Source organism: Alexandromys fortis, unplaced genomic scaffold (assembly GCF_014885135.2).
Source record: "Alexandromys fortis isolate MF-2015 unplaced genomic scaffold, M_Fortis_MF-2015_v1.1 scaffold_55, whole genome shotgun sequence".
NCBI lineage: Eukaryota > Metazoa > Chordata > Mammalia > Rodentia > Cricetidae > Alexandromys > Alexandromys fortis.
The window spans coordinates 3003563-3021905 of record NW_026067936.1 but is presented as its reverse complement, the minus strand read 5'-3'; the positions used below and the strand labels follow the sequence as shown (position 1 = coordinate 3021905).

At 39.7% G+C, this 18343-nt stretch overlaps 1 protein-coding gene across 1 annotated transcript in view; it reads left to right on the top strand.

The window, feature by feature from the left end:
- Nucleotides 1–18343, top strand: part of Hook3 (hook microtubule tethering protein 3) — an 84467-nt gene that overhangs the window by 2982 nt on the left and 63142 nt on the right. The window contains exons 2-3 of the mRNA XM_050146736.1: nt 6576–6661; nt 17341–17413. Of these exons, the coding sequence (XP_050002693.1) occupies nt 6576–6661; nt 17341–17413 (159 nt within the window). The remainder of the gene's footprint in view (nt 1–6575; nt 6662–17340; nt 17414–18343) is intronic.

The window sequence follows — 18343 nt, the reverse complement described above, 5'->3', positions numbered from 1 at the left end:
CCCCCCCCCCCCCCCCCGCAATGATCTCTTGAGTCTTAGGAGAGGGACTGTGACACAGATGTGCCATTTAGGGTCGAACACTTCAGTTTCTATTCTCTGCACTCTTGATTAGTTGTGAGTCTCCACATTAATTGCCCCCTACTACAGAAGTAAGCTTCTCCGATGCGGGTTAAGAGCTGCACTATTCAACGGGTATAAAGATAATTGTTTAGAAGGCAGATAGAATGTCCGTTTGGCAAAATAATAGTAAGTTCTCTCCTAGAGTCTGTGACCTACACAACCACGTGTTCTTGTCCCAGTTAACAGCACAAAGCATGAATTCTGGTTTGTGGAGTGACCCTTGTGTCCAACCAGTAAGCGATTGCTTAGTCCCTTAACACTGATGCCACTGTTGCACCAGTGGGCATATTTTTGCCAGTCTGTTTGTCATTGTAACTTGCAGGGTTCACAGCTGGGTAAGACTGTTGATTATATTTCTCTCCCAGCAGCCCATCTAGCACCATCCAGCACTCTGAGAACTAGCCAGTAGGGAGTAAGCTTCAAGGTCAACACCAGTTTGATTTCTCCACAACCTGTGACTCAAGAATGTAGTGTCTCTAGCAATAGGGTCTTACTTCCAAGTTCTGGTGGGTAACCAAGGGCAGTAACAGTAACCTGTATTGTTTTATGGACCCGTGGGATTCCCTGTGACTAGCAGCTTAAATTGGGGAACCAAATCTGGTACTGCCCAAGCCCAGCTTCATGAACTCTGCATGATTCAGGATGAAAAGATTGCACTCTCCCGGTCTTAATTAGTTTGTTTGTTTTATGGTGCTGAATATTAAACCTGGGGCCTTGTGTGTGTACTGTACACCTGAGTTATATAATTCCAGTCACTTACCCAAGAAACCTGAACGCAAGAAAGAATCTAGAGGGATTGGAGAGAGAGCTCCACAGTTACAAGCATTTGTTGTGCTGGCAGAGGACCCTGATTTGTTTCCTAGAACCCACACAGTGGGTTCACAACCATCCACAGCCCTGGTTCAGGGGATCCGATAACCTCTTCTGACCTCCACAGGCACCAGGCATGCTTGTGGTACACATACATACATTCAGGCAAAACAGTCGCAGACTTATACTTAGTCTTAAAACATATTTAAAGAGAAAGAATCTAGAATACAATCAGATAATGACATCAGACTAATGGGAAAAGAACCATAGTTGTGGTTCACTTCTGTGACACGCCTCAGTCTTTAGATGTCCTTATCTTCACAGTACTTTTTTGGGAGCCTATGAAATGCAACTAACATTTAGAATCCCTCCCATTCTGTTTTCCCACCTTTGTCTAACTCCATCCTACCAACAAATTTGATCCTCTAATGGAAGAATAAAGACATTTCTGGTGTACAAAGGTTTAAAGCCCTTGGGGGAAAAGTCTGAGTAGCATGTTGCTGGCTCCTGCGGTGGTTCTCCTACATTATCACTGATCAACATCACCTGGAACCTTTATCAAACCATTTTATTAGGCCCTGGGGCCAGAGTTTCTAGGTCTGAGACAGGATCTGAAATTTGCATTTCTGTTATAGTCCCAGGTGATGTGTAGTTAGGAACCTCAAGACAACGTTTGAGAAACATTGTGCTAGAGCAGGTTTTAAGCTCACAGCTGTTTGATATTTTGGACTAATGGTTAGGGGCACTGTTGTGTGCATTTTAGGGTATTTAATAGAGGCATTGCTGATTATGAAATAACAGTACTTACGTCACTATTCCAAACTCTCTTAGGGAGCAAAAAATCCCTCCTGGAGAGAACCACTGCCTAAAGTTGCTGATTACACATGACCTCATGCTTTACTCTTCCGATGCTTTTGAGGGAGGAGGGTGGAATGTGTTCTCAGAGCTTCTTGAAATTACAAGAAAGGTTGTGGCCCTTCAGATAGAATTTGTGCTTTAACACAGTTCAATGCAGTTATCTTTCAGTTTTACTGTATTACTATCCTGAAATGTCGCAACTATAAGTTTATTTCTTAGTTGAGATCTCTGTCAGTTCTAAGAGCAGAGGGGAACATTCTCAAGCTCTCCTAAGTACCTATGTACCTGAAGGGCTAAAACAGAAAACAATTATTTAGAAGCTCCATCTTAAAAATCAAAGTGAAAATTTAGCTCTGAGTCCTGGGGTGGATACACATAGTCTGTCAAATTACTCTTTCTTTAGAATTCCTTCCTTTGGACTGAGCATGTAGCCCAGTTTGTGGAGTACTTGCACAAAGCTTGGGTTAGCAGTGTGTAACCAGATGTGGCGGTGGTGCACGCCCTTAATCTCAGCAGTCCACTTCTAATTCTCCCAATCAGGAAGCGGAGGCAGGAGGATTGGAGAGTTTAAGGTCATCGTTGTCTTCAATAGTGAGTTCCAGGCCAGCTTCAGATACATGAAACTCTGTCTCAAATAAATAAAAAAATAAAAATTAAAAAAGAAAAAAAACTATTTGCTTTATTGAATTTTTTCTTCTGATTGACCAGGGTCGATTTTGTAACCCTGAGTAGGAATGTTAACTCAGTACTAGAACACTTTCCTTGCATGGACAAGACTCTGAGTTCCATTCCCAGCCTGGGGTAGGATGGATAAGAGCTTACATTCATTCCTTAACCTTGGTAGTACTTTAGAGGGTTCCAGATGCTAAAACTAGTGCCTAGGTACATAAGGATTAATTTGATGCATTTGTTAAAATAGATTAACAGAGATTAACTTGTTTGCACAGAGCTGTAATCTCAGCTACTCAGAAGGCTGAGGCAGGAGGATTACAAATTGACAGTTTGTAGAAACTACAGAGTTAGTTCAAGGCTATTGGCAAGATTCTGTTTCAGACATTTAAAAGAGGATAGGAGAGATGGTTCAGCAGTTAGGAGCACTGACTGTTCTTGTAGAGGACCTAAGTTCAATTTCCAGCACCTACATGGTGGTTTACAGTTGTCTATAATTCCAGTTCTAGGAGATATGTTGGCCTCTTGAGGGAACTGCATGCACACAGTACACATACAAGTGTGCAAAACACTCCTAGAGAGAGGTGGGGGTGGAAAAGGAAAGAGAGAAAGAGAAAGAAAAAGGTAAAGAAAGAAAGAGAAATCTCAGAATTTGAAAAGATGTAGAGATATAGCTCAGTAGTAGAGCTATACCTAGCATTTGCAAGGTTCAATCCTCCAGCAACATTTGTGTGTGTGCGCGCACACACACACAGTGGGGGAATGACAGAAAAAGAGAGAAGAAATTCTAGCTTTGTAAACACATCATACAGGATTCATTTGGTGGAGCTAAGAAATGTGTTTCTAAAATGAAAACTTCCCAGGTGTGTAGCACGGATTCCAGTTGATTTTAATAATAAAACACAGAGTAAGATATAGAAAAGATCAGAGAAGCAGAGAGGCCAGAATTAGAGAGTTCTTTTACCTTTACCAGTGCTCAGACCGAAGGAGTGATCCTGTCCTCAGACTACATCTCCAGACTCCATCTTTCTCCAGCAAACCTCAGACTGCACTAGCTCTTGTCTCCCACCCCCATCTTATATTCCTTTCAGCCCAGCCGTATCACTCCTGTCTCTACCTCCTTAGTGCTGGGATTAAAAGCATGGGATTCCCAAGTGCTGGGATCACCTTTGCATGAACTATGTTTTTCTTAAACTGATTGAATCTTTTGTAGCCCAGCATGGCCTTAAACTAACAGAGATCCCAAGTCCTGGAATTAAATGTATGTGTACCCACTGTCTGCCTCTAGTGGCTTAGCTCTGCACTCTGATCATCAGGCAAGCTTTATTTGTTAAAACATAAAATATTACTACACAGATGACTATCATGTACACCTAGACTTGGAAACTGCTAATATAAATAACCCCCCCCCCCATAACACAAGGGCCTGCTTGTGGCCCTGGCCGCCTGGCTAGCTTAGCCCCGAAATAATCACACAGAAACTATTCATTAAAACACTGCTTGGCCCATTTGCTTAGCCTTTTTGTTAACTCTTATAACTTATATTAACCCATTATTTTTATCTATGTTAGCCACATGGCTCAGTACCTTTTTCAGTGGGGTAGGTCACATACTGCTTCTTCAGTGTCTGGACAGAACTGCGGAGGAATGGGCTTCCTCCTTCCCAGAATACTCCTGTTCTCCTTGCCCTGCCTCTACTTTCTGTCTGGTTGTCCCGCCTGGCTACTGACCAATCAGCGTTTATTTAAAACATAATTGACAGAATACAGAATTGTCCCACCCCCCAATCTTTATATGGAAAAAACTGATATTAAAAGAGATTAGGTAAAATATCCCAGGCTATATGATAAATTAGTAGTAAAATTAAGGATTGGACTTGATTCATGACATTCCAAGCAGTGTTCACTGAACTTAATCAGTAAGCCCCTTATTTTGAGATGTTGTACCAAGCGATTAAGATGTAATATGTGATTGCCACTGTTTCATCTCTTTTTTTCCATGTATAAACCTACAAAAAGAGATAGCTTTTAAATGGACCATTAATTTAGCACCTAGAAAATTAAAATGGGTACTATTTTTTTTTAATGTATCAGCGTGGAGGCAGCTGCAGGTGGAATAAAGTTTAAAATCAGACCTGAGATGTTAGTTGGTTCATTTGTTCCTGTTACTCGTTTTCTGGTCATCATCCTCTCCCATGGATCCTCACTATATTTCAGGGCTGGCATTGAACTTAGAATCAATCCTCTTGTGTCACCCTCCTCAGTAACTGGAACTAAAAGTGTATGCGGCCATGCTTGGCTTATTTGCTAACTTTTTTAAAATCCAAACTCTGTATGTATTTAAGTTAGGACCTTTTTATCTCCCAAAATTATGTCTGACTAAAAACTGCTTCCTATAAGTAGTGACAAATCCCTTGCTTCTGCTGCTGTAACCATCTTCATCTGAACGACTCCTGCCCTATATAAAATAGGAAGTTATTACTACACTGTTAATAGTTCTCCCAGCACTTGGGAGTAGAGGCAGGAGAATCAGGAGCTCAAGGTCACCATGACCTGATACATAATGAATTGAAGGATAGCCTGGGTTACACGAGACCTCGACATTGTGGATACTATGGTACAGAGAAGCAGATAGATATACCCATTTTTAGTTGCAGTTTACTGCTTCATGGCTTATATAGCAATGTGTATTTTTAAAAATTTAAAAATAAATATTTATTTAACTTGGCATTTTTTTTCCTAACCCAATAAATAAAAAGAAGGGTGCTCACCTGGGTGTTATCTCAGTATTTCTGTTGTTACTCTCTAGTTTAGACTCATCAGTGTTAACAGAATGCCACAGCAGGCTTTCCTGCCTCTTTCCCTCCAGCATTTCCTTCATATTACATCAGTTTGGTTTGTACAGTTTGGGTCTCACTTTCTTGCTTCAAATCATTTTCTTACAAACTACCATTACTCTTAAGATAATTACAGATGTGGCTTATCGAGTCTTGCCTGATGACCCTTCTTTCTTTAGTTCTTCACGTGTTCTATATACCCTTCTGTTCCTTTCTTCCCATAGTTTCCACCTATCTATACCAGGCTTCTTTTCATTCCTACAACATATCTTCTCAATTGAATTCTGTGTCCATACACCCCACAATATTTCCACCAAATTAAAAGATCTGTATTAGGATGTCCTTCATCTGTTTATCCTCATTGACTTACTTCCTTTTAAACCCGGGTTTGTCAGTGGCTGATAACTGTTGGCTGTATTTCTTTTTTGGTCTCAGGTGGCCTTGATCCCCTGAATTTCTGCCTCTACTTTCCAAGTCCTAGAATTATAGGTGTGTGCCCTTAGGCCCTTCTTGGGTTTATTTCTTAAATTTCTCTTAATCAGTACAAAGTTAGTTGTGATTCAGTATATATTTGAAACTGGAATGAATTGAATATCCAACCTAATGATGATAAATATGAATTCTGTATCCATATAAAAATATTTTCGCCTTTGAGTATCAGAAGTCTCAACCTGACTAGGCTTAAAAAAATAAATTATTCATAATAGGAGATCTCACATTTTTAAGTTCAGTGGTTAAAATTTATCAAAATTTATCTCAAATACTTAGTTCTTTGAATCCTTCCTCTCTGTTTTCTGTTGTCCATTACATAACCCTTAAGACTTATTTCTGGGTGATGAGATGGCTCAGTCAATAAAGGTGTCTGTTACCAAGCCTCATGATCTGCATTGTCTGTGGACTCACCTGGTAGAAGGAGAAAACCAGCTCCCACAAGTCGTGCTCTGACTGCCACATGTTTACTGTGACACACACCTGCCCTCACACATGCACATTGGTCCATACTGTTTTGGCCCTTATTGGGCTTGAGTCAGTCATCACTGTTAGAGGGGCTGAAGTCACCATCATCTTCTTGGACGGTCGTCTGTGAGTAGTGTGATGAGGGTTGGCCAGTATCTACTACAGTTTCTCTTTCGCTTATATGGGGAAAATTATGATTATTAAAATTTTTATCTCATTATGAAATAATCATACACACATGTGCATGCACAACACAGACACACCCACACAAACAAACCCTAAGAAATCTTAATATAGCTAACCATTGGATCTTTTCTTCCTTCAGATCCAGACCTTTAATGTGGATACACCATGCCAGACCGTGGAAGATTTAACGAATGGGGTGGTGATGTCCCAGGTTCTTCAAAAGATGTAAGAATAAATTGCTTGTCTTTTTTTATGGTCTTACATATAAGCCTTTCTTGAATTGAAAAGGATTAAAAAAGTTAAAGTGTGAGATTTAGTTTTCTTTCTTTCTGTCTGTCTGTCTGTCTGTCTGTCTGTCTGTCTTTCTTTTGGTTTTCTATCTTTGACAGAATAAGATGATCTATTCATATGAAAGGTTTGTTTTTGGTTTATAGTTTTGGGTATTTCAGCCCTTGATCATTGTCCCATTGCTCTTGGGCCTCTGACAAGGCAATACCATGTTGCGAGCATTGGCAGAAGAATCAGCTTCCCTCACAGACGTCAAGAAGCAAATCGGGCTGGAGCGATGGCTTAGTGCTTAAACGCACTTGTTCCTGCTGAGTACTCAGCTTTGGTTCCCAGCTCCCACGTGGTGACTCACAGCCATTGGTAACTCCAGGTCCAGGAGATCCAGTGCCCCTTCTGGCTTCTGGGCACCAGGCATGCTTATAGTACACATACATAAATTCAAACAAAACGTATGATGATAAAGTACATTTTAAAAGAAGAAGCAAGACAGGATGTCGTAGAGGCCCTATGAAGTTCCTTCAAGGGTGAGCCTTCAGTAATCTAGCTTCCTCTTACAGAGGCCTTACTTCATAAAGCATCCACCATCTTAACAGTTACAAGTCACAAACCACCTTGCACCTTTAGGGATCATTTCAGATCTGAACTATAACAAAAAGATTATATAAACTTGAGTTGCATGTGGAATGACAACTGTAAGCAGCAATGAGAATTTTGATGGCATGTACTTAGGTATAGATTGGCAGCAAGTTTAGTTAGGGCAGTGGTTGTTATTCTAATTGAGGTTGATAACCAGATTTTGCCATTATAGGACAACTTGAGAATTCTGTCTCTGGTAGAATACCACTCTAATCTTAGCACTGAGCTCTTTCCTTATCAACAGTGTGATATAGCAATTGTCATACATTTTCTGTTCCCTATACTTTCTGTATTATTATACTCTGAACTATGTAGTACCTAAGGTTTATTTTCTTTATGCCCACATGTGTGTGTGGGGGGAGAGAGGGTGGATACGGATACCTAGAAGCAGGCATCAGGTCTCTTGAAGCTGGAGTAATAGGTTTAACTCCACATCTGCCTGATAGGGATGCTGGAATGCAAACCCTGATAAAGCAGTAAGTATTCTGAACTGCTGAATCATATCACCAGCTCAGTTTTCTTTTTAATTTTTTTTAAACAAAATTTTATCTTAATTTAAATTACAAAGTCTGCTAGATTTTTTAATAAATTCATTTTTCCTCATGAGAATTAAGATACTTCTATGACATTAATAAATTAACAACTGTATACTTCTCACTTTTTGAATAATTCATTTTGTTATGTGTGTGTGCATATGCAGTGTGTCACATATATAGCATAGTGCACATGTAGAGGTCAGAGGGCAGCTTTGGGGAGTCTGTTCTCTCCTATCTTGAACTCTGGTTGTCAGACTTCTATACCAAACACTTTACTTACTGAGCCTGCTCATTGGCCCTCGCACATTTTTTACTTTTAAAGTGTTAAAAAAAATCAGATAACTGTTTTAAGTAAAATTCAGCCTTTATCAAACAAGAAGAAACTACTTCCAGCGTAACCATTTGAGTGTGTTAAATGATCATACTTAAAATGCAACTGTTGAACTTGGTGTTTACATTGGCTTGTTTAAAGACAAACCAGAAGGTCTGACCTGCCTTCAGCTCTCATACGTTAGTAACAGGCAGTGCTTTCTTTGGCACACCACACGCCCACATCTTCCTGATGAACGCCTTTAATGCTACCCATGATTGCCAAGGTGGAAGCTGTTTGTTGTCTGACATTCTAAGAACTAGCTTGGCAAGGAGATGTTGCTTCCATTTCGTTGTAATAACTGTTTTCACACTAAATCCAAACACACAGCACTAGACCACAAACTCCAGAATGCTTAGCTCTGTCTAGCCTACCTAAGGGATTATTTCAAGATCAGAGTAATTTTTCTATTTCTATTAGAATCATGAGTTATTTTACACAGGTTCTAGTAAAGACAGCCTCACAAAAATTTTGAGGCTTCATTTAAAGTAAACAAAATGAAATATATCTGTGTTTTCTAGAGTAGGTTTTCTGACTTGTGCTCCTTGAAGGGGTCCTCAAGTCTTGCTAAACCATCTGTTGGAAGGCTTGTTTTACTGGCCAATGAGTATTTAGTTAGATAATATAGCAAAAATAATTATATAGATGTCTTAATTGCTATGTTTAATTGACACCGGCATACTCTGAGTCATTACTTGTGATCTGCATGTCACCAAAATAGTCAGATATTATTCTAATAACTTTATATAGATGCATGTAACACAAATTCTAATTGTTCTTAATAATAAAAACCTAGAATCAGATATTAGGGGTGAAAACTGAGAGAACAGAGAGGCAGTACAGCCAGCCACTAGAGAGACCTTTTGGTCCTCAGACTGCACTGAGCTCTTATCTCCTTCCACCTTACATTCCTCTCTCCACCCAGCCATATCGCTCCTGCCTCCACCTCCATAGTGCAGGGATTAAAGGCAGGGGATCCCAAGTGCTGGGATCACCTTTGTGTGAGCTCTGTTTCTCTTTTAGACTGGATCAAGTTTATGTAGCCCAGGGTATCCTTAAACTAACCCTGTCTTGAAAAAAAGTAAAATTAACAAATACCCTTCAACATATACAGTTTCACAGATCTCAAGAAAATCACATGTCAAAAAGTTCTAGAAGGCTGTGAAAAGCAAATACATATTTTCTTTAGGACCTTGTGAAACCACATTGTGATGAAGTTGCTAAGTTTCGGTATCAAATTAATTTTCACAACGGTTTTATCTGCTTTGATACTGTCCACACACTGTGGACAGAATTTCCCGCAGATCTCCAGCAGAGTTCCATACACATTTCCTTCAGCCAACTCAGGCACTATACTATCCCTTTAAGATGTTAGGTGTATGCTGCATGCCATATCGTGTGGTGTCTTCACCAAAGAGGGCGACGTGTATCTAGGTGTTGCCTGCTAGGATCATACCCTCTTCTGTACATTACTCTCATACATCCCTTGGCCTTCAGGAACACAGTTATATTCAGAATTCTAAAGCTAATAGAGTCTTTGGATTCTGAAATGATGCAAAGAGCAGGGAAAGCCACAGCGAGGGCTCTAGTGTGCAGTCTGACCTGGACTGGAAAACCACTGGCTCAGCGGCTCAGCAGATCAGCAATGATGTCCTTCAGGAAACAGAATGCCTACTGTTAAATAACTATCCATAAAGGCTGAGTTTGGATTGAGGCTTGTAGATGTTCATTGTATATGGGCATTTTGTTGCACTGGTCTCACCAATTCCTGATCCGTTTAAGTAGGTCTTTTTCTTCCTCCCTGTAGAACTACTTGTCCATGGTCCTGTTCTGAAATTTACCAAAGAATTATATGAGAGGTTTGGGTCTTGAGGATGTCCAAGATAGATTGCATCTTTTTGAGGTTGGCCATGAATACTTTGAAAATACAAAATGTCTCAAGCTAGATAGTATAACTCTTGTGTTATAGTGTTGTCATTGACTTGAGGTGCTCAGATTCATTACTAAATGTCATCTAATTACGAAGTTGTGTCTTATGTCCACCAAGAAGCTTCAGTGACTCTTGCTCTGTCACATTTTATAAATGAAATAATTTCTCATAGTCACTGAAAACTCTTATCATAACACTGTCCCAAAACACTAAGAAATGTGTCTTAAGTAAATCTTCGAATGTAACAAAAACATCCGAATTTATGTCAGATGTCGGCATTTCAGCATATCTGAAGAAATCAGAACTGTTCACACACACACACACACACATTTGCATTTTTCTTAACCCACGGTTTAGAGCTTTTGTGGAGATTATTTATTCTTCCAGTACCATGAACAAAGTACTCTGATGGGGACAGATTATTTAGCATTTTATCTTCTGAAAAAAATTGACCGTTGTCTTTCTGCCTGCTAAGTTCATGAGCTGTGGGTCAGCTGCCAGGCTGCTGAGCAGGCTGCTGCTCCATAGCTCCTAAGCAAGTTGAGCTGCTGCTTCTGCTGTGGTTCTTACTATTTCTTTCTTCCTCTGGAACAGAGCAAATGTGTATAACAACAAGCTAGAAAGACTCCCGAAGTGGGAGGAGTTTCCAGAGGGGTGCCCCTAAGGTTTTTTTTTTAAATACACTTACATGGAAACTTATGTAGCCTTTTTTTGTGTACCAGCCCCCAATGTCTCTTTTAAAACAACCTTGATTTCCTTCTAGCTTCTTGTCATATCTGTTGGAGATTCGTTTCTTTTTTTCTCACCATGTTTGCTGTGTCTAATAGGAAGGCTACTGATTTTTGTGTTGATTTTATTGTCTACCACTTTGCTGAAAGTGTTTATTAGATCACTTTTCTCTTAGACTCTTTAGTGTATTGTGTGTAGAATCACATCATGTACAAAAAAGGGTCCAATCCCTAGACAAAGAACTACAGCCAACTAAAGAATGCTGCAAGCAGGAGAAATAGTCTTCCTAAGGATGAGTCCCTGACTGGTTATCTATTACCAAAGTGGTCAGTCCTGAAATCGTAGCCGCACAAGTACTCAAGGCCACCCTGGAACTTGCCCTAAACAAACAAACAAACCATCTTTTTAAAGAAGTAGAATCAAAATATGATTCCTGTTGGAGTCATATTAATGTGTATGGGTTTGTAAAGAATATTACATTATTTAAATATTTCTAGCAATAGAAATTAAATTAATTTCTTTTGTTGTTGTTGTTAGTTGAAAGCATTTGGATATAAGAAGACAATATATTTTTGGAATTATGTTAAGAATTAAAACTAATGTTTCTTTCCTTCATCTGACCTGCTACAAGTGTAAGTACAGGCAAATAAATCCACTGCTGGTTAAGGAGATGGTTTTAACAGTTGTCAAGGCATAGGTGCATAATTTGTTATTTGTGAAAAACATTCCCAGTGAGATTATTTAGTTATTTACATGCAATATAAACCCATAATCCTTAAAAGAGTTGTGAAAAAATTGCCTTTATGCTGTTTGTTCCTACCCAAGACCATTAATTAGGGAATACTTAGAAATTTTTTGGAATTACACACTGCTTAAGCAAAATTCACAGCTAGAGGTGTTAATCCTACCAATCGAAAATAAGACCACTACCACGGTTTAAAGCCAAATTTGAAGTAGGGCTTAATTAAATACTGGCCAAGTAGCTGGGCTCTGGCCAAGTCTATACCCATATTCCCTGGAAATGGCCCCGAATCAGTGTTTACAACAGCTTAAGTATTTCCCATCAGGCTCAGTCGCAAGAAAGCATGCATCCTGACGTACTTCCAGCCTACATCCAATTTGGGCAAGCGTACCTCCTGATGTATTTACTGCCTGTGAACCTCCTGCCCACGTGTGATCAAGCACATCCAGTGCAGATGGGTCAAGCAGACTTGTTTAGGGGAGTGAAAGACATGTGGTCTGTTATCTTCCATAAACGATAGCATTTCCTTTAGCATTTCAGGAACTGTCTGTCCTTGGGCAAGGAGCTTGTAGATCAGAGGCATTTTTAAATGGATCTCAATGACATAGAAATTAAAACTTAAAATAACTCTGGCTCTCACAGAGGCCTGCATTTAGAGTCAAAGTTTATTGCTATTTATAAGTCCCATTGGGGTGAAAAACAGTAGAAAAGAAAGTTGCAGGTGAGTATTCTGTTTTGAGACAGGATCTTGCTGCATGACTCAGATTTACCTGGAATTTACTATGTAGCCCAGATTGGCCTCAAACTCACCTTCCTTATGCCCCAGCCTCTGCCTCCTAAATGCTAGGATTATAGCTTTGTGCCACCATGCTTGGTGTTCAGACTACTATTCCTGGTTTGTTCTGCTGAGGTAGTAGATTAGAAGCTTACTACATATGTGCTAACTACTTTGCTAAAATGTATTGGGAAGTTCCTTATGGCAGATGTGCGTGAGGTATCGGGTGGAATAACAGTGAATAACAGGTGCCAGGATCTATTTCAATAGAGGGACCATGAATGATGTTTTTTTTTTTTCCACTTCCAACAGTTTACTGAGAGGATTAGCCACTGAATTTTAGTGTTTGCTAGAATCATTTGTGTTGAGCTCTGCTTATTTGTTTAAAAACAAAAAAGTTTGTGTTCTCAACTCTGCTACTTAACAGCTTCTGAACTTAGGGAAATTGTTTCTGGGTTCTTACCTGTAACACTTTCAAGTTAGGTTTCTGTTGGTTGCTGTGAGAAACAATTTTAATGGAGGAGGGGTTAATATATAATAGAGTTCAGTGGTAAAGTACTTGCCTAGCATGCACAAGGTCCTGGGTTTGACTTCCAGCATGGGTTGGGGGTTGGATCCCAGCACAGTTGCAGTATTTAGGAGGCAGAAATGGGAGGATCAGAAGTTCACGGCGAGGCTCAAGCTCCAAAATAAATGAGTTTGAAGCCATCCTGAGCTACATGAGACCTTGTCTCAAAAAGAAAACCTGAACCAATCAGTGAATAAATAAGTAAAATAAAAAGAAGACTTTATTTTGACTCACATTTTCAGAGGTTTTTAGTCATGGTCTGCTCATTCCTACTATAAACCTGCAGTAAGGAAAAATACTGTGGCTGCAGGAGGATATGGGTGATCTTATGTTGATGTCACAGTGAGCATGCCAGGAAGCAGAAAGAGCCCAAAGAGTACTCTTCAAAAACTTGCCTCCAGTGATCTGCAATCTTTTATCAGTCCCTCCTCATACTCCATAATTCATTGATGAATTCAGCACCCTGATGATATAATTATCTATTTATAGTACCACAAACTGGGGGCCAAGCCATCTCACAAACCTTTTTGGAGACTACTTTAAACCAGACAGTGTTTTAAAGCATTTTAAAAGGGACTTTCTGGTTCGGTGCCTATGACTTTTAGCAGTCAACCACATAGCATCAGACTATGAAAGATTAATACTTTACTGCCAATAATCATACCTTTTTAACTGTCAAAAATAATATATAAATTTTTTCTAACATCTGAATTGATCTTTATAATAATTTTTTGCTCTTATACTAGAATCCCTGTTGTTTTCTTTGCATTGTCTGTTTTCTAAGAGATTTTAAGCAAAGAGAATGCTTGCAGCAGGGACATGCCTACCCAGTTCTTGGAAGTTTACTTCTCTGAGAGCTCACTTCTCTCTGACAGGTGCTATGCTGCTTTCTCCAGTGATGTTTGTGTCCTACTTGCGGCCATTTCTCTTTTTAACCACATGTAATAGGATCAAGGATGAAAATAGACTTTGGCTGCAGCTTCCTGGGCTTTTATGAGTCAGTAACAGCCAGTCTTAATTAGAAATTATAAAGACTTAAAATATATCTATAGTCATTTCCAGCTTTGTATTGGGAGAAACAGGAAGAGGCTGGTTCACAGAGATAAAATGGTGTAGATGGAAAAAAAATGTAGAAGAAAACAGTCTAGATTGTTAGTCCAGTATTTGTGAGGGCAGTCATCCTCTAAGTACTAATGCACAGATTACCTAAACCGTTTTCTCTTGGTGTAGAAAACTTTGCCTAGAAACACTAACACTAACTTACACTTAAAGGAAGACCAGAGGAGTGTCAATGTCCACATTCCAGTTAATGAAGTTAGCTCTCTTCTGCTTTATAGAAGTGGATCAGAGACCCGAGTATAAGAGGTAAAACTACAAAAAGGAATAAGTCTTTGTGACCTTGGCAGAAATATCCTAAATAAAAAATGTCATAAGTACAAGCTAGATAAATTGAACTTCATCATCAAACTTAAAAACCTTTGTATATATAAATGCCATCAAGAAAGTGAAAAGAAAGGGCTGGAGAAGTGACATAAGGATTAAGAGCGTTCATTGCTCTTGCAGAGTACCTGGGGGGTTTCAGTTCCCAGAACCTACATGATGGCTCAAAGCCATCCCCAGATCCAGGGGATTTAATATCTTCTAGCTTCTCAGGACACTAGGTATCCTCATGGTACACTTACGTAATTGAGGCAAATGTTCATATCCATAAAATGCTGGAAGATTTCTGCTGACTAGTAGAGGTTGCAGTCTCCCCTTGCCCTGGCAGCTTATCTCAATAGATTGGCAGCATAGGGCTCCCTCTCTCCAGCAGAACTTCCTGCCTCTACCTGCCCTTATCCAGAGACTGTCCCTGGACCTGAAGGACTGACCTTATCTAAACCAGATGCCCGTCTCTACACCAGATTCCTGACTTATCTTTAGCTTGAAACCTGGCATAGATCTCTGCTGGAAGGCTCCCTTGGTGCACATATGATAACTAAGACTTTTGCTAGGAGCCTTGTGATAGGAGCATGCCATTTAATGCAAATTTGTCCCCAGGCTCCCCAATCCCAGATATTCCTTATACTTTGGAATAAAATTGAGCTGATTCACTGAATTCTGTCTCCTGGAGGCCTCTCTCTATTCATGCTCATGGTGCTGAGAGGGAAAGAGGACCCCCCCCATAATAAAAAATAAATTTAAAAAGAAAATGAAATGGTGACTAGTGGGATGGCTCCTTGGTCAACAGTGCTTGCTGTGCTTGTGGAGGACCAGGGTTCAGTTCCTAAAGCTCATGTTTGCAGTGTAAAACTGTATCCAGCACCCGAGGATCCAGTTCTGTTGTAATAGGAACAGCGGGCTACGTTCCCTGGCACCCGGCCGCCCACATGGTTAGCTTATGCCCCGAAATAATTACACGGAAACTGTATTCTTTTAAATACTGCCTGGCCCATTAGTTTCAGCCTCTTAACCCATTTCTAATAATCTATGTAGCACCACAAGGTGGCTTACCAGGAAAGATCTTAACCTGTATCTGTCTGGAGTGGGAGAACCGTGGCGACTCCTGAATCTGCTTCTTTTTCCCAGCATTTTGTTCAGTCTATTCTGCCTACCTAATTTTCTGTCCTCTTAAAGGGCCAAGGCAGTATCTTTATTTAACCAATGAAATCAACACAAAACAGCAGACTCCCACATCATTGTTCCCTCCTCTGGTCTCCATGGGCACCTGCATGTGCACACATGTGCACACACACACACATAGTTTTTAAAGTGAAAAGAAGTCATGAATCATCACAGACAAGCTTTATGTTAAACAGAGTTATGTGACCGGGCAATTCCACCCCAAATGAACCATGTCCATAGGAAAGCTGGAACATGACTGGATCATTATTGATCATAGCTCTGAGTAAACACAATCCAAATATTTATCTTTTTTTAGTTTAAAAGAGTGGGTAACCACACTGTAGTAGTCACTTATCATAGAGATGGTTTGTAAGAAATGCATCTGTACAAACAAAGTAGACCATACCAATATTGTAGTTGACTATGGATGGACATATTATGTGGTGCTTAGCCATGTATGTATGTATGTATGTATGTATGTATATGATGTGGGAGTGTCATATATCAATCTGTTGATTTCATTGGTTAAGTAATAAACACACTGCTTGGCCTCATAGGTTAAAGCATTGGTGGGAGGAGTTAACAGAATAGAATTATCCATAAAAAAGTCAAGTCCTGATACATGTTACATTACAGGAAAACCTTAGAATCATACTTGAGAGAAGTCGGACATAAATGACATATGGTTTACTGTTTTACTCATTAAAATGTTCAGGGCAAAGAAAGAAATTAGTAATTTCAGAAGTAGAAAAATAAAAAATGAGAAAGACAGCTAATAGATACAAGGTGTATCTTATTTTCTCCTTTTCTTTCTTTCTCTTAATGTACAGATAGATGTCATCTAAAGGTTGACATTGGATGTCAGACCTTAATAACTTTCATACCTTGGTTTTTGAGACAGGGAGTCTGATAATATTTTATTCTGAAGCTTGCCGTTTCAATCAAGGGATTCACCTGTCTCCATCCTCCCACCACACCAAACCCCTTCCCCCATGGACCCTGCTCCCTAGATGCTTGGGTTAGACACATGCCTCTGCTCCTGGCTTTTATGTGGGAACTGGGGATCCAAACTCAGGCCATCACTGCTGTACAACAGACACTTTTACCTACTGAGCCATCTCCATCACTAAGCTTCCTTTTCTATGACAACACTGAAACTTTAACATATGGTGATGGTTGTGCAACTCTGTCGGTATGTAATCTAAATGAATAAATATATAATATGTGAACTGTTTCTTAACTAGTTTTTAAAAGTGGATAAATGGCCGGGTGTTGTGGTGCATGGTTTTAATTCCAGCACTCGAGAGGCAGAGGCAGGTGGATCTCTCTAAGTTAGAGGATAGCCTGGCCTGCATTCCAAGTTCCAGGTTAGCCAAGGCTACAGTGAGACCCTGTTTAAAAAAGAAAAAGCAGATGAATTAGGAGCCTGGAGAGATGACTCAGCTTCCTGCTCTTCCAGAGGACCAACTACAATTCCCAGCACCATATCAGATGGTTCACAGTTGCCTATAACTCTAGCTTGAAGTGATCTACTGCCCTTTCTTACCTCTTTGTGCACACTCATTCACATACACACACCCATTTTAAAAAGATGAATAGACAAGTTAATTTAAATATACATATATACATATTTTATGGCTCACTTAAATGATGACATGAGATGGGATTGGGTGTTTCGTAAGCGTGACAGCTACACGATCTTAATCCAGCTTTTCTTTATTTGCAGAGATCCTGCATATTTCGATGATAATTGGCTAAACAGAATCAAAACTGAAGTGGGAGACAATTGGAGGTTAAAGGTATTTCTTTCTGTTGTTATCACCTGTTAAATCTTTAAATACTGTGTTGATGTTTACTATTGCTCACTTAGGTTTTCTATTGATGTAAAGAGACACATGACCAGAGCAACTCTTAAAAGGAAAACATTCAGTTGGTGCTGGCTTTCAGTTTCAGAGGCATAGTCCATGTTGGGAAGCAGGACATCATGCCGGTGGACATGGTGCTGGAGAGGTAGCTTCATCTTGATCAACAGGCAGCAGGAAGCATAGCTTGAGCAAAGGAGACCTCAGTGTCCACCACCACAGTGACACATTTCCTCCTCGTCGTGCCTCTCCCTAGGGTCGTTTCTTTCAAACCACCACATTTATAATGCTTGGTTTTTATCTAATATTTCCAGTAAGATTAGAAGGTTGTTTAGGAAGCCTGTAGCAAAATAATATGGAATTGAAGATTAGTAGTAACTTAACACACTGCCTGCCAGGATATGCCGTACTGTAAGTCAGTAAAGCCTATTAGTGGCAGGATTTTGGAGTCAGGGAGCCTGTGTTCACACTGCAGCTCTACCAGTTACTCTCTCTGACAAGTGCAAGAACCTTTCTGTGAATCACTTCTTCAACTGTATATGCCATTGGTTAAAATAAAATAATGTAACCTTTTGCCATGGAGAAAACCACTATCTTAAATGACTGTATCAGTTTAAAGGTGTTCCACTTTCAGGTGTTGGAAGTATGACAAATTAACAGCTTAGAAGAGCAAATAGGAAATAAATGATATATTTCCAAATACATTTTTTTCAGAAATACAAAATGTTTATTTATGATACTGTCTTTTTTGGCTTTGTTTTATTTTTAGATAGTTTGCTGTACAGCCTAAATCTGCCTTGAGTTCACAGTTTCCTGCCTTTGCTCTTGGATTAGCAGGCATATAAGCAAGCACACCATGCTTGTTTT